The 17051-nt window shown below is 49.4% G+C and overlaps 1 protein-coding gene across 1 annotated transcript in view; it reads left to right on the top strand.

Moving 5' to 3' along the window:
- The first annotated feature begins 1418 nt into the window (after positions 1-1418).
- The window catches only part of LOC149860628 (uncharacterized), a 51365-nt gene continuing 35732 nt past the window's right edge, over positions 1419-17051 (top strand). Inside the window, exons 1-9 of the mRNA XM_090051553.1 lie at positions 1419-1585; positions 6662-6738; positions 10428-10489; positions 10983-11116; positions 11737-11812; positions 12498-12579; positions 14418-14532; positions 15376-15479; positions 15960-16060. Of these exons, the coding sequence (XP_089907679.1) occupies positions 6671-6738; positions 10428-10489; positions 10983-11116; positions 11737-11812; positions 12498-12579; positions 14418-14532; positions 15376-15479; positions 15960-16060 (742 nt within the window). The 5' untranslated portion in view covers positions 1419-1585; positions 6662-6670. The remainder of the gene's footprint in view (positions 1586-6661; positions 6739-10427; positions 10490-10982; positions 11117-11736; positions 11813-12497; positions 12580-14417; positions 14533-15375; positions 15480-15959; positions 16061-17051) is intronic.

Raw genomic sequence — 17051 nt, 5'->3', positions numbered from 1 at the left:
CAATGGCAACAGCTGGGCAAGGAGGGAGCCTTATAGGGAAAAGAAGAGACTGGTATCAGCGGCAAGATTCAAACCCATACCTCCAGGGGCAACTACAACCTGAATGCTGCACCTTTGACCACTCAGGTACCCTGACAGGTAGTGTTGCCCTGTAATAGTGATCTTCCCCCCAGCACTCTCCGGCTTCAGCGCGCCTTCCAGGCCCAAGTGCTGGGTTCCCCCCAGTTAGGGCTGCCTGGAAGGGAATCCCCGCTCCCAGAGGGAACCCAGCAGCCCCTTCCTTGCTAGGGAAAGACCAGACAGTGCTGGGGGCACCTGCTTGGCTCCAGAGCATAATGGCTTGCTTGGATGAAAGTGATAGAGGCAAGGGGAAGCTGTAGCCCTGGTCTGTCTCTGTGGTGCAATGGGCTAGTGCATTTGGCTATTAACTAAAAGGTTGGTGGCTTGGATTGCCCTCTTCCCTGGCTAAAATGAGGGACCCACAATTTCAACTGTAGAATCTGTGGTTTGCTCCATTTTCCCATGGGAAATGGAGAACCCAGATCCCTGCTCATTAGTATCCTATGGAATTGCTTGTTTCTGGACGTGAAGAGAGAGAGCACAAATTGGCTGTGGCCAGCAGTATGAGATCTTGAGCAGTGCCTTTGAATTAAAGATCCCTTGTCAGGATATCCAGACACTAAGGAACTGTCAGTGGCTTGAAGACAAGGTAAAACTCATCAAGTGCGAATTCGGTTCCTTGTGCATAGATTAAAAAGTATATCTCTAACTTCTTTCTAGCTTGTTTGCAAGGCTGGTTTCTGACTTTTGCTTTGATCCAGCAGAAAGATGTGAATTTGAGCAGACAGGCAATCCAACTTGACTTCCTTCCTCCCTTGCCCCTGAGAAGGCACTGGCTACCTACCCAGAGAGACTGTGGAACCATCCTTAGAGGTTTTTAAGATCTAGCTAGACAAATCCTTGGCTAGGATGATCTAGTTAGGGATGGTCCAATTTGAGCCATTGGTAATGCGTAGGTGATGCCAACATTGCTGGTGGCACCTGCAGGCGGTCACTGCTTACCATTCCCTCCACTCACCACTGACATCACTGGCAGCATCTCTGGGTGGTCCACAATCGCTGCTGGCTGCCACTGATGCTGCCGGTGGCACCTGCAAGTGGTCTATAAAATACGTTCCCTTATGACTAGGTGATCAATTTCTACATCAATTTTATATGAAACTTCTGGTGGAGAGAAATAAGAAGGGATTTCCAGGGCTTCATGATTTCAATACTTTTTTCTAAGCCCGAATAATTTCTGGAGGTTATCAAGAAGTAAAAAGGCAGACAAAACCATGTGGCTATGTTCAGTAAGGACCTAATCTTGGTGCCGATTAACCGCATGGAGCGCTGGAGGTTAGTGGCAAGTCAAATGGGCTCTTTCTTTCAGCTGAATGAAAAAAGAAGCTAAACAAAAAGACTTTCCATTTCAGTCTGGTGTGGTTAATTCCTGTGCTTCCATAACAGGTGACATATGACAGAAGAAAGACCATTAAAATTTGGACTCCCTGGATAAAGATGGCCAGCAGATATGTGAAAGTTTGCAGTAAGTAAATGCATCCTTAAAGCATTTTATACACTCCCCCCCAGGAGAAGGAGTTCCCAGAAGACATAGAAGGGGAGAAAGGAAGGAGAGAAGCCAGGGCTGAGAGGCATAAGAGGTGGAAGAGAAGAACAAATATACAATAAACCCTTAGGCTAATCCAGATAATGGGATAAAAATCCAGAGTCCCTATTTAGACCACATTGAACACAGTCCATCCTATGGATGATTGCTCATTCCTCAGTTCCCAGTTCAAGTCAATCCCAATAGAGTAGCCACCTAAATCAACAAAGCTGGACTCAGAACCTGTGCTAACCTGCTACAATACCAACCCACCAGCCACTTTCTGGCCTTCAACACTTTGGCACCAGCATTAAATGACCTGCAAGCCTCCCGGAAATGGAGGAACATTTCAAGCCCGTCATGGGAGGCAAACCTATCACAGCTTACAGACAGGCCCCCCACCAACTTCAAACAAGGTTTCTCCTGCAACGATCACTTCACTCCTGTTCTCCCCGAGGCCTTTCAGCTGACCCAGATGCCAGCTGTGCCCCCTCTGCAACATCAGATTAAATAATGGGCTTCCAAGGCAGGATGATAAACACTTGATGCTAGCATGCCTCTCCATCCTTTTCCCCTCGAAACATCTAGTATCTTATACTCTACTTTCTTGCCAACATCCCACCCACTGAGAGTGCAGATGGCGTTCTGGGACTGTATAGATGCCTCGTGGCACAACTGAGTGCCCTGTAAATCGGTATTCTGGGGAAGCACTGCAGGTATCCAAAAAGGTAATTAGAGTCCTTTTTCTACACATCCTCCTCGGTGCTCAGCATGGCTTAATTACACACAGCATAAATGAAGCCAGAGAAGAGAATGTGCTTTTCATGTGAATGGCCCGTTTCACAGTGTGTTAGCCATGGGCTGTGACTTTGAAGTTGGCCAGAGCTGGGTGCTGCCACCTCAGTCTGTCTCCGGATCAAGTAGGACTTGATGTGATTCTCTACCGGGAACCGCATGGACTTACAGACAGGGTGTGTTGAAGAAGTGTGTTCGGTAGTACTAGTGGACTCTAGCCAAGCTGCTGCTGGAAAGGAGGTTGGAGTTGGTAACCAGGTCCAGCATCATAATGCACTACTATACTTCTGGTACCCAAATCCACTCCTGACGCAAGCACAGTAAGCTCTATGGATCAGTTGGGCTGTGCCTCTTGAAATTCAAGGGGAGACTCACAACTGAGTACATCTTCAAGGCCAGCCATAGCAGTGCCCAGTTGTAAAAGTAGTCATGATGTTGATAGAAAGACTTTCAATTCCTTGAACATTTCGGAGCCTCCTCATGGGACCTAATTCTTCAGGAGTGTATTAGTTAGGGTAGCCCTCTCGCACCATTTGGGCCTTCTCCTCTTTAACCTCTTTGAAATTAAGTAGCTTTCACAAAGATGAATAGTATGGTCCACAAACTCCATGTGTGTTGTATTAACAAGTTATCATCCCTTTTAGTCTGTGCAATGGGGATTTTATCTTGCCACCCACTCATTCTCCCTCTGCCGCTCTAATCATCACCCATGTAGGAGCACATTAACACCCCCCAAATTCTACTCCCAGTCCCTACGCGTCCATGTGACCTCTGAGGACAGGGCTTACAACAGATTTGGAATGAGCAGCCCCTGTTGGAGGCTTTCTTGCTGGCAGGGTTGCCATCCCGAGAAACTTTTTTTTTTTTCTTTTTTAATGACCGTCTGCAAACTTTTTACTGACAACCAAACTTTTGAACTGACCTGTTTTTTTACTAATATTCTACATAACGTGGGTGCAGCCCTTCTTCCAGGCCCTGCGCAACAGCAGCATGGGTCAGTTTCAAGTTTAGGGGTCTAACTCCAACGGTGGTTTAAGGAAAAAAACATGTGTTGATGAGCAGTTCGAGTTGGCATTTGAAGTTCTGTTGCTTGACAACGGCGATTGTGAGGTCAGCGGCGGAATGTCCGCGGCTTCACTGGTCTGCCGCCGGCCGCCGGCGCGTCTGGCTGGACTTGCTCTCTGGTTGGGTCGATCCCGTCTCTCTCTCAGCACCCGCGTGTCCAACGGAGGTGGCAGAGGGGGAACTTTGAGCTTGTACGGCCCTACCTGACTGGTAGAGAACCAGGTGAATGAACCTCAGATGTCAAAATCAGCATTGATAGATTCATAGATATTAGGGCCAGAAGGGAACTCAGCAGCTCATTGAGTCTGACCCCCTGCCCTGGGCAGGAAAGAGCGCTGGAGTCAGATGACCCCAGCCAGGTGCTTGTCCAGTCTCCTCTTGAAGACCCCCAAGGTAGGGGAGAGCACCGCCTGCCTTGGAAGCCCATTATTTAATCTGATGTTGCAGAGGGGGCACAGCTGGCATCTGGGTCAGCTGAAAGGCCTCGGGGAGAACAGGAGTGAAGTGATCATTGCAGGAGAAACCTTGTTTGAAGTTGGGGGGGGGCCTGTCTGTAAGCTGTGATAGGTTTGCCTCCCATGACGGGCTTGAAATGTTCCTCCATTTCCGGGAGGCTTGCAGGTCATTTAATGCTGGTGCCAAAGTGTTGAAGGCCAGAAAGTTGCTGGTGGGTTGGTATTGTAGCAGGTTAGCACAGGTTCTGAGTCCAGCTTTGTTGATTTAGGTGGCTACTCTATTGGGATTGACTTGAACTGGGAACTGAGGAATGAGCAATCAACCATAGGATGGACTGTGTTCAATGTGGTCTAAATAGGGACTCTGGATTTTTATCCCATTGTCTGGATTAGCCTAAGGGTTTATTGTATATTTGTTCTTCTCTTCCACCTCTTATGCCTCTCAGCCCTGGCTTCTCTCCTTCCTTTCTCCCCTTCTATGTCTTCTGTCTTTAAGTTGCTTCTGTTGCATAGCTTGCTCTCTATGGAAAGCAAGCTATTCTCAAAGCTTCAGTTTAGTCTGTAAGGTGTACATCTACCCTCCCACCTGCCTGACTTCACACTTACATGGTTAACTGCCTCTCTCGTGTGGTTTGGTGTCAGAGGTCTTTGCTTGCACAGGTCAAAGGCTAGAAAGGAGATTTGGCTGTATAATGCGTGCAGATTTTTTTTAGATGGATCTGCCAAAACACCTTAATAAAAACCCTTCTTACCTTGCTTTCTTATATGTTGCTTTTAGCACCTGGGACATTTCTGCCTGATGAGGGAGTGAGAGGTATCTGGAAAGCCTTGGGGGTTGTGTGGCTTTTCTTTTGCCCCTGTGTGGAGCCCTGAGCTGTTTGGGGTGGCTCTTGTTCCTGCTCAGTCCTTACCTCTCTGCTCTCATGTTTCCTACTGAGGAGCAGCCTGGTGCGTGCATCCTGGGTAGTGCCACCAACATGGCAGAGGGTGGTGGTGGACGGGTCATTCTCGACCTGGAGGGATGTGGGCAGTGGGGTCCCCCAGGGCTCGGTCCTCAGGCCTGCGCTGTTCAAAATCTTCATCAGTGACTTGGACGAGGGGGTAAAAAGCACCCTGTTCAAATTTACAGGTGACACAAAGATGTGGGGAGATGTGGGCAAGCTAGAAGGGAGGAATAGGCTGCAATCGGACCTGGACAGGTTACAGGGGTGGGTGGATGAGAATAGGATGGGATTCAACACTGACAAGTGCAGGGTGCTGCACCTCGGGAGGAACAACCGGCACCATACCTACCGGTTGGGGAACTCCCTTCTCGTCCGTGCAGAGGCAGAAAAGGATCTTGGAGTCATCACTGATGCCAAGATGAACATGGGCCGGCAGTGTGGGGACGCGGTCAGGAAGGCCAGCCGCACCTTGTCCTGCATCCACAGATGCATCTCGAGCAGGTCCAAGGAGGTGATCCTCCCCCTCTGTGCGGCACTGGTCAGGCCGCAGCGGGAGTACTGCATCCAGCTCTGGGCGCCGCACTTCAAAAGGGATGTGGACAACATGGAGAGGGGCCAGAGGAGGCCACTCGCATGACCAGAGGCAGCAGGGCAGGCCCTACGGGGAGAGGCTACGGGACCTGAACCTGTTCAGCCTCCAAAAGAGACGGCTGAGGGGGGATCTGGTGGCCTGTTACAAACTAGTCAGGGGGGATCAGCAGGCATTGGGGGAGTCCCTGTTCCCCCGAGCACCGCCAGGAGTGACTAGAAATAACAGTCACAAGCTGGCAAAGGGTAGATTCAGGCTAGATATCAGGAGGCGCGACTTCACAGTCAGGGCGGCTAGGGTCTGGAACCAACTTCCAAGAGAAGTGGTGCTGGCTCCTACCCTGGGGGGCTTTAAGAGGAGGTTGGATGAACACCTTGCTGGGGGCGTTTGACCCCAGTACTCTTTCCTGCCATGGCAGGGGGTCGGACTTGATGATCTGCTCAGGTCCCTTCTGACCCGACCAACTATGAAGCTATGAAACTAGGTATTTGTCATTCTCTGAATGGCTGGCTCACATAAAACAGCCTTTCTCCTGCTTTCTATTCATCTAGAGGACAGGGTAGGGGTGCAACTTCATTGACTGATTTAGGTGAAACATAACTTGGCCAGATGCCATGAAAGGGCATGCAGGAAGCTGGCTAACACCTAGGAGCGATGTAAATGTGAAAGGCAGGGCAGATTTGCACTGTGGAGACCAACTCACTCTGAGATGTGCAGCAAAAGCTTTTGTGAGCACGAGCTCACTTGTTCAGGTGCTGTGAGAGGCCCTGCACAGGGCAGTTCCCGTTGGGTTTTGAAGTCCTGTTTCTCAACAACGGCGATTGTAAGGTCAGCAATGAAATGTGCAGGGACTTCCCTGGTCTGCTGCAGGCCGGTGCATCTGCCTGGAGTTCATGTGTGATTGGGCTTCATTTCTTCTCTGTGCCTTTGCCAGTCTGTGTAAAGGGGGTGGCAGAGGGGCACTGTGAGTCAGTAAGACCCTACATGACATTGGGAGAGAGGCAGGTGAATGAATGCAGGGATGAAAACATGTGCCCACTACTATACTAGGGTTGGACTCAATGATCTACTAAGGTCCCTTCTGACCCTAAACATCTATGAAATCTATACTAGTTGCCAATTAAGTCAACCTTCTCGATTAACCAATTAACATTTGCTTTTCTTGCAGCTTTGAAATATGTCCCAATCACTCTTCTGTTCGATTGGTTCGAAAAAGACTGTGAAAAGAAGATACCCTGATCTTACGTATGTATATGGCAGGGTGGCTCTGCTGATATAATGCTCCCACTTCTTGGGCAGTTGTTGAAGGGGAATCATTCTGCCAGAATTATGTGAAAATAAGGAACGCAGATGGGCACTGTCCTCCGTGAAACTGGGAGGAGGAGAAGGAGCGGGGAATGTTCCCTGCTATCTGGATTGTGTCTTTCTAATGACTGGGCCAGGATCAAATGATCAGCCTGTTTTAAATGGTACCTCTCCCTGGTGTCACTCCTTTTCCCAACTTAGCATTAAAGGCTATGGCATCCTAACAAAATTGTATGCATGGCAGATTCACATTTCCCCTGCCCAACTTTCTGGTCTCCTCACGGGCTACTTGTGCTCAAGGATTTCTGACTTAAGTCTTTCGATGTTGCACCTAAGCTGCAGAAGCCATGGAGCAACTAGTTGAGCTAAGTGATCAAGGAGGCATTTCAAATCTGACAGTCTGGACAGGTGCTTGCCTGTATACAGAAGTGCCCAAAATGAAGCACCAGGTGTGGAAACTCTAAATGCGAAAGAAAAACGAGATCTCACAGATGAGCTCATTTGAATGTCCTTATTTTAGTCAAGTATTGGACAGTGGTAAACAGACCATCTTCTCTGGGCTACCACCACTTTTTCCTTACTTTCATACCAGTTGTCTCTGGTAGGAATCTGCTCTTGGAAAGCTCTCAGGAGAGGTGAGCTGAGTCCAGGCTGGCATTTTCCCTTGCCAGAACTGAACTGTTCAGACACAAGGCCATTAGGATTTGAGTCCAGGTGCCACTCTATATAAGCTTCCAGGGATGCAGAGGGTGCTGGATGGGGGATGCTGGCAACCTCCTAGTGCTGTCCTGTGAGAGGAAGGATGGCTCAGTGTTAGGGTACCAGCCTGGAACTAGAAACAGTCCTCTGAGGCCCCACCACATGCTTGCTGTATGACGCGATCAAATTGCTTAGCTTCTTTGTGCCTCAGTTCTCCAGCTCAATCTCTCCTTGTGCAGAGAATTGGCCTACATGGTGTCGTGCGGTCCTTTCCGCCCTGCTTTTCAAGGGCTCTGACTAACATGAGGTTGCCAGCAGTTCTGCACCCCAAGGCGGGATTGGGATAGGCACTGTAGGTTGGGGAGATCTCATCTGGTTCAGTCCCTTATTGCACTGTCAGACCTGCGATGGGTAGTGGGATACGTCATTGAACAGTTGGAGCTTGAAGAGAGGGGAAGGGAAGAGGATCCTGCTGTACAAAAGAAGAGTTTCATCTGCCTGCCTGTGCTTCATCCAACCCCCTTCTTCAGAAGTTCACTTCTGAGACAGAGGCCAAGGTTTATGAGAAACGGGGGATCAAAGCTGAGCCCAAGATTCCTGTCTTAGTTTGTCCTTACACCGAAGGTAAGAGGACTTTGCCCTTTCCTGGAGACATCTGGGAGCTCCGGGGTTCATAGATTTCATAGACATCAGGGCTGGAAGGGACCTCGGGAGATCATCGAGTCCAGCCCCCTGCCCAAAGGGGTTCCCAGGAACCGATAACGGTCTTGAAGTTCCCGAAGACCCGAGTGCTCCTCTTTGTGAGGACACTGCTTCCTGTAAAAGCCTCTCCTTTGACCACTTGTTTGACTTTGGTTTTACCGTGTGCCAGGGGCCAGACAGCTCACAGCTGGTGCTGCATGAGACAGGAACAGAAGGCACTTGCAGTGTTTTGCCCAGAACAGATCTGAGGCCATGGCTTTTTCAAGGCCTTTGCTCTTATTTGCCCTCCCCCTGCCCCAGCAGCATGAAATGAGGTGGTCTGGCAAATGTTTGACTCTTGCCACTGCCTATGTTCATGCCAGTGGGCCAGCCTCACCCTACACTTGCTCACGCCCTGGCTGACGCCTTTAGCCCAGCAAGGACTTGTAGTGTCAGCCTGACCTGAGTTATGCTTAAACCATGGCCCGCGGGAAAGCTCTCAGGAGAGGTGAGCTGGCCATATTTTGCCTGCCCTTGCTCTAACTCCTTGCTCGTACATCTGTCACCTTTTGCTGACACTTTCTCTTCAGCTGCACCACTGCTGTCACTTAGAAATGCTCATGGCCTTGCCCTACTTGGGGAGAAATTATACAACTGATTTAGGAAAGTGATCCATGAACCTGGACTCCTCGACTAATGTTGCAATAGACACAACTTACAGCCACCGCACTCACGTGTGCACACACTCATCTGGCATCCTCGGCAACACTCTTCTATCTGTCTGGCCCCTGTCGACATGCATCTGAATTCAGTGTTGACCGTAGGAAGGCTGCCCACACCATCTTTTTATCAGAGGGTCCAACTTTGCTCACCTGCATGGATAGCAACAAACAACCCAAAAAAAGCTCTCTGCAGTCATGCACGCTGGCTAAATGTAAACACCTGCCTACTTTGGCCAGAGTCAGTGAATGCACCTAGCACAGGACAGATGACTTGAGACCCTTGAATGAAATGATGTTTGTTACCCAAAACCAAGGTGAATGGTTCTGTCTTGAGAGGAAAGACCCTCTGCAAGCTTGGACATGGAAGTCATGGTCAGTTACAGTTCCCTTGCTGACTTTTACCCTGTGCGTGTACACCAAGTCAAGATACAATAATGTTTCCTAGTGATCCTCCATTTCCTCTGAGCAACTAAAGCATTGTTACCACCCAGGTCAGAAAAAGGGGCTAGAGACAGGTCTATTACCCAACATTTTGTTGATGATACCCCAAAGCATAAGAATAAGCACCTTTATGCCTAGCTATCTACCTGCAACTGCACAATACAAATCTTCACCTCTATAGAGGCTGAGGAAGACGTGGGAGGGAGGAGGAAGGTAGCTTGCAGGCTGGAACGAGGTCGTCTTGACTCAGTAAAGGTCTTTCCAAAGAGCTGCCCCAGTTTTCATCCAGTATAAATATTCTTATTGGTGTTATTTACATTTCATTGTTTCATTAAAACTTTCGGGATAGGATTGAATCAGTTTTCCTGTGGACTTGGGAGATGCAACTTAGCTGGAGCCCATGTCCTTGAGAAACATCCAGTTCTTCATGGGAGGACTTATCCTTTTCTCTTGCGATCTGGGAATGCTACTTGCCATGTTTTGTTTCATTTACTTTGCTGAATAGACCAGTTTATAACGGGCAACTGGTTAACTGAGCAAAACATCAATTGCTGCTTCTAGCTGCCGTTATATGCCTTTCCAGAAAGCGGTCATTCATTCTTGACCTAGCCTAGATCAAAGACTTGATAAACAGATTCTCATGCTACTTTTTCAGGCTACTGCTTGCGATTTAAGTCATGCGTATTAATTATTGATGAGATATCATCTTAAGCACAAAGGACTCAAAACTGGGCTTTTGCTAGGTCTGTCATCTCACTAGTTGGCATGGTCTGTCAGTCAAGGACCACGTCTACAGCCGACGATGCTGCTGGGTGCAAAGTGCGTTCTCTGGGATCCCGTCTGGCACGCATGCAGACTGCGTGGTTCACGCTCACACGACACTGCTGCAGTGCTAGTGGCTGCAACCTTATCAACTTTGAGTCCTCCTCTGTAACCCAGAGGGTCCTCAAGGCTGGGTGTAAGCAGATGGCCTATGGGCAGGTACACTCTCCCATGTTACAGAACATTTGTCAGAGGTTGTAGGGGGAGCTCACCCTTTTAGACACATCTGCTGTTGTGAGTAACTTTTGCCTGCTTTTCCCTCAGCATTCATGTGTCCATGTCGGTGGAGGACCTGGAGAAAGCACAAGCCAAAAGGCAAAGATTAGGTATTGCATATTATTACATGACTGCTGCGGTGTGTCTGTGCAGGATGTGGTTGTCAGAAGTGTGAAGAGTCTGGCGGTGGCAGATACTCAAAAGCAATGATACCTTCATCGTGTTTCAAACGTTCCTCCTCTTCTCCTGCCTCTTTAGCTACCTGCACACGCAGCCACACGAGAGTGGTGGCAGAGGCTGGTGGGGCTTTTTGAAATCCTCCGGTTTCTTCCGGGACAAATGTGCCCACAGGGTTCCCAGGCTGAACTTTGTCCCTGTGACCCTTGCGGCGGGGCTTGGAGCAGAGCTCCAGGTGGTTGTCCTAAAGTCAGGAAACACTTTCCATCGGGAATGTTCTCAGCCGCTGTCTGCGCAGCGTGGCGCAGGACACGCGAGAAGCCCTTACAGGCTCCGACCGTCTGCCTGGGACTTGGGAAGATAGCTGGCATGGGTGGGCATGCAGCAAAACCCGTTTTTTTCTGACAGCTCGTCCTGCTGTTCTAGATCAGGCTGCCTGGCACCTGGGTGAGGCTGCGGATGGAGCTGCCACTCAGGGGGAGCACCCTTCTCAGCTCACCGGGAGCGGTGGGCAGAGTTCAGTCCGTGATGGAGCTCCGCGTGCAGAGTCTGCGGATGAGGTGAGTCTGCTCCCCTTGGCATAACAGTGTCGCCTGTTCTGTCTTGCGGAGGACACTGGAACCAGATGAAGGTGCGGTGCAGACTGGACCAAATCCAAAGTGCTTCTTCTCCTGTTCGGTGGGCCCGAACATGGCTCCAGTATGGATCCTGTACTGGAGTGTTTGTAACTGAGCAGCTGAGCATTTGCTCTGCTGCTCCTTGTGGCAGTAGACAGTATCCCTCAGACCATGATTTTGTTCTCAAACTTATGCTTAAGGAATCCTTGTGCTGCCTTTCCTCCTGACTAATTCGGAACCAGAAACTCTTCTCCAAGCGTATAAGAGCAGGTGGCGATGGGTGGGGAATCAGTGGGACATGTGCTTTTCCCTCTGGCGCACGTGAAGATCCAACTTTGTAATTTCCATGCGAAGTCTCCACACTGGTGGGTGCCATTCACTGTTTGTGGACTGTGCAAAGACACATGGGCAAAGCAGACCTGGGAACACCGGCCATAATCCAAACCAGCACATTGAGGTCGCTGGATGAATATCATTGGTTAACCCTAGAGTGTGGGAGGCTGAGACATTTGCTTTGATCATATCCAGGTTTATTCTTAAGTCTTTCCTTTTTTTCTTTTAAGACTCTTTCAGCCACTGTTGATCTTCTTCCTGAAAGCCTGTCAGGGTCTGCCCCTGAAACAGAAATGCTGCAACTAGGTAAGACTGACTTGAAGCCCTTATTCTCTTCCTGTTTGCCTCCTGTCTGCTGGGACTCACCCCAAGGGGTGTACAGTGGCATCCCGTTTCACTTGTGCAATGCTTTTTTGAGGGTTTGAGTCCCTCATAATTGTGAAAGGGACACCACCTGTATGATTGCAAGGGCCAGGCACACTGGAGAAAGAACCATGAGGGACCAGCTCCTGTTTCACCTCTGGCTGGAGTCCTTGAAAACACTCCAAGCCAGACATGAGGGTGGTCCTCCTCCTCCTATTCCTCCTCCCTGCCTTGTTGCAACTTAATCTTAAGGCAATGGTGATGGAGATCTGGCCCCTGGTTTCCCCTCCTGCTGACTAGACAGGGGTCCTGGTACAAAGTGTCCTGTTTCTAGTTAACCCCCTCTGCACAGGGGTGCCCAACTCCAATGAGTCAGTGGCCTCGAATGGTTAAATCATGGCAGCAGCAGCAGCACTGACTCCTTCACTGGCAGTGCTGGCAGTGGCACCAGCAGCTGTGGCAAGAAGCCTGGTGGTCTGGGTCTGGATCCAGACCACGGGGCTTCTCATGGGCATCTGTGTTGGTGTTAGCAGCAAAGGTGTTCCTAGTGATGCTTTTCTTAATGCAAGTTCTTCGCACTCCTCTGCTCCCCTGTCATGACCACTAATGGCTGCATCCTTTTTCCTAGAGAAGAGAATTCCTCATGAAACCAGCATTTGCCGAAATCAGGAGACAGCAGCAACTTCTTGCCCAGCTGTACCTTGCTTGGGGTAAAAAGCTTCCTTTTGCCTTTCATAGTCCCCTCTCTGCTTTTGAAAGGATTCCCTCTGCATCTTCTTGGAGCATGTTGCTTATCCCTCGTGTCTAGCCTTGTGTTCATAGAATCATAGATCAATGAATCAACGAGTCGGGCGGGACCTAGATTCATTGATCAGTGGGCACTCCACTGAACTGCATCGTTGCAGATGTGCCCCCTTTTTCTCCTTCTGCCAATACCTGATCCTTTCAGTCTTTAAACTCCAGTTTTTACAGATGCTTTATGTAGTAATACATGCCTTTCTTTTTGAGCAAGCTTGGTGGCATTGCACTTTGGTGGTATTAAAAAAACAAAAGTCAACCCTCCTGAAGTGAGGGGGAAGCTCCTTGTGCTGAATGGCCCTCGGGAGGGTGTGCCACAGCCTGAGGAAGAGAAGGGACAAGCAGCGTTACAGGCTTCTGGCCACAGGGGCAGCTGCGACACCGCGCGGCGGCTGAGCTCCTGTCCGACTCGGACTCTGCTGTTACTATCCACAGACTGCTCCCCCGCCACGCCTCGTTTTTAATATTAAAGGTTGATTAAGGGACTGAGCCCTAAACCTAATACTTTCCCACTGGGTTGCTTGTGAGCCCCAGTAGCCTCAATCCAGCCCACAAGCCTGATGGGTCCCTTTCAGCCCAACTAGCCCCCTGTAGGACACCTGTAGTGTTAAGGGCAAATTGCTTGGCTCCATTTCCTCCCCTGCTTCATGCCCAAAGTCTCATGGATGTTATCATTGTGACGTTCAATTCACACACTTCCCTTTGGCCTTCAGACCCCAGTGGTTCCCATTTGGCCCACTCAGGGCTCCTGGACCCCCTGTCCTTCTGTCTGTCTCGCAGGTCCCCTCTCCCAGGGCTCCTGGATACCCCCATACAGCTGACAGCTCCTTCTCTTGGGGCTCCCACATTTGCCTCCCACCCTCCCGGTCCAGCTTGCAGCCCCTCTCTCTCAGGGCACCCGGACTCCCTGGTCCCACTCAACTTGTCCCTGGTCCTATGGACCCTCTCATCCGATTGTCCATCAGTCTTTGGACCTTCTTTGGACCTCTCCCTTAGCCCTTCTTGTCCCTGGACCATCTACTCAGACTCCTAGCCCTTTCTGGACCTGGGATTTGTGGATCCCGAGGTCTCTACTCTCTAGGCCCTTGCAGCCCCAGCTGAGCCCCCCACTCTCAGCCCCTGCTAGGCTACTGGACCTCTAAGTAAGCCTCGCCTGCCCTTGCAGGGCTCTAGGCTGAACTGCTAGGACAACTTAGTAATGAATACTGTCCTCTCCCAGGCATTCAAGCCTTCCCTAGGTTTAACATAAAACAGGGCCACCTGCCCATATAACTAAGCCCTCCTCTGCTCCAGGTACCTTTTCCTGTTCCCTGCATTGCACAGTTCCTTATTCAGAGCCGCTGTCAGTTCAAAGTGCCCTGCTACACAAGGCAAAGAGTAGGATGGGGCACTCTGAGAGGCCCTGAAAGGGAATGTCAGGTACCATGAGAAGTGAGGGTGGAAGGCTGATGGGGACTCTTGTGAGAAGAAGCTCCTGGCTGTGGGCTAGAGGGACCGTGGAGGAGCTGGTATGGGGAACTGCCTAGGAGTAGGATGCCTGCCTGCAGGGTTCCTGGAACAAAAACAATTAGGGAAGAGAAGGGCGCTTGCAAGTGATCCTTCCACCTGACTGCAAGTCACTGGTAAACCTTGCACGGCTCTGCAGCACAGTGCTCTGCCCTGAATGACGTGTGCGCTTTCTGAAACACCTGAATCTGAATCATGGTGATACAGGTCCCGATGTTCTGTTCTTACTGTCTCCTCTGCCCAGGGACATCTGCAGCGAGCTAGGTCCAGAGGAGCTGCCCAGTCAGGAGCCCAGCATTTCCAAAGCCAGTGCTTCAGAAGCTAAAGGGATGAGCCAGCCTTGCTCTACTGTTGAAGAGGCAAGCAGTCAAAGGAGAGCTTTGGAAATCTGCTTGCTTCGTCTGTGTTGAATCTTCCTGTGTCTGTCTGGAGAGACTCTGGCGATTGGGGGTGTCATGTGTGGCCCTGAGTACAATGGAAAGGGTTGGTGGAGTGGTGTCACTATCCTGACAACTGATGTATTGTGTTGGACCCTTTTTCTTGCCTTGACCTGTGTGAAGATTAATTGCAAGGGTTGCAGTGAAGTGGGTGACAACTGCCTCATGCCAAAGTGATCATTTTCCCATTCCTGTCCTCATGGGTGGGTTTCTGCTGCTGTACCTGGCCCTCTCCCTCGTGCTTTATCCTGACCAGGAAACACAACTGCAGCTGTTGTGGTTTTGTGGTTACCCATTGTTGTCAGACGGATCTGTGTGGCTGCTTGCATGGTGTCCCTAATCTGGCTCCTTTTACCATATGCAAGCTTGGCCTGGGGTGAGTGGGATTTTCAACCTGGAGAGTGGCCCATTGTCTGGAAGAAACTGAAGTACAGGGGCTGCTTGAATTCTTTCCTGTAATCCACCAAATTTGCTTTTACGGATTAGGTCTGAGTGCTCCTGGTTCTCTTGTGCTTCTGTCCTTGGCTGGAGTACAATGTAGGTCTGGGGAAGTGCATTTACTTACATGTAGTTCTTTGCTTTCTCTGTCTTGTTGTGCTCAGAGGAGTTAAACTGGGAGACAGACCATGTGCAAGGGTGCAAGAGCGTGGAAGCGCTGGCTCCAAGTCATCATTGGACAGACAATTCTCCAAACTAGCAGCTTGTGTAACAGTCAACAGATTGACCTGGCAATAGTTTTAACATGACTATTTCCCCTTCCATTAGCATGTTCAAGGACAGGAGAGAGGAGAGTGCGAACCTCCACTGGAATTTCTGAAGGAGCAGTCTTCTAGGAACCAACCCACTGCCATAGCGGCAAACCAAGACAAGTAATTACTGCTCCTAACCAGTCTCTTTTCCCTTTGGGTTTAGTTTTGGAGCATTTCTGCCACCTTTGAGCTCTTCTTGGGGGGTAGATATCTGTCTGGATCACCCTCTGAAGCATTTCACATGTCACCTCTGTGCTCACACTTTCAATGTGAGAATCACCAAAGTCTGGGTGAGCTGTCACTCTGTATGCCAAGCAAAAAGAGTCTGCTGCAGCCTGTTGCATCGTGTTGCTATGATGGGTTAAGCGGTTCATGGGGTTGGAGTTTTTCCATGGATGCATCAGTAGCCCTAACCCTGGTTGACCAGGTTCTGCTCCTTGTTCTGTGGTCGCACTTAACGTTCACACTCCAGGGCTGTGTGGGAAGAGATTGCAGCCTCCTCAAACATGGTGCAAGTTATGGTTACTGTATCATATGCAAGGGTTCTTTTAAAGGAAGTTCTGACAGCCTTTTCTTCTCTTTCTGAATCTTGCTGTGCAGAAGTACTCAAGCCTCCTGCAGGAAACCTTTTGGGGATGATTCCCATGGAGATAAACGCAAGCCTATAGCAATAGTGCACACATTCCCAATCCAGAGGACTGGTGAGTACACGTGAATTCCTTAAGCATATCTGTATTGTAAATGCACAGGGGACCAGTCAGGTTGTGCTTTTTCCCTTTAGTCAGTCCTCAGGACATTGCGCACAGACAGGCAAAGAAATGCTGCATGGTATATTCCTGCCTGCTGTTGCCTCTCTGCAGGTTTATCGCTTCATACCCATAGCCTGTGCTAGTAAGCTTTGCTGGTTTTACTACACAGATCAACTTTCTTATTGTAGACACAGCTTATAGCACTGAAACTGCTTTAGCTGTTTTAGCTGAAGCCAGTTGCCTAAGTAAGATAAACGGTCTTGTGCAGTAGCCCTCAGCTTTGCTGGAGTAAAGTATTGTTAAATCCAGTCCGGAATGAACATTATATAATGGCAGCCATGAAATGTAGACCTGGATGGTGTTGCTGAAATATTCAGTTTGTGAAGAACTGGGGAAAGCAAAGCTCGATCTCGTATCACAGAACTGGATTGTAAGGATCCAGCCATGGAAGAGACCTCAGGAAGTCACCTTGTCCAGCCTTGCACTCAAGTGAAGGAGAGGTTATTTAAATTGCTTTGAGGAAAAATGCTTAAGTGTGTTCTGAACTTGCAAAAATACATAGTTCACACACATTTGTTTTACAACAATTGAGAATACCTTTTCAGGAACAGGGTCGAGGTGGGTGGGTGTGTAAATGACCATCTCACAGAGGAATTTTCAAAGTTCAGTTCTGCATCAAGCCCTCAATAAGTGTGAGAGCTCTCATTGTACAAATATATTTAAATGTATTTAGAAAGTTAATGACTTTTATACCAGTGCGAGTGTTCATTGGAAAGCCTTTCGGAGCACAGTGATAAGCAGGAGAACTCATTAGCTTTCCTCTGATGGTGAAGATGTCTAACCTTGCCTTGGAGCAAGAGAAGTCATAAAATCATCCTGGCAGCAACATTTGGCCAGAGCAACAACAACTTCCCATGTACGCGACTGGCTGAGAGTCAGAAGA

This window comes from Crocodylus siamensis, chromosome 6 (assembly GCF_052110815.1).
Source record: "Crocodylus siamensis isolate JL-2025a chromosome 6, ASM5211081v1, whole genome shotgun sequence".
In the NCBI taxonomy this organism is placed as follows: domain Eukaryota; kingdom Metazoa; phylum Chordata; order Crocodylia; family Crocodylidae; genus Crocodylus; species Crocodylus siamensis.
This window is presented reverse-complemented; position numbering and strand designations above follow the sequence as displayed.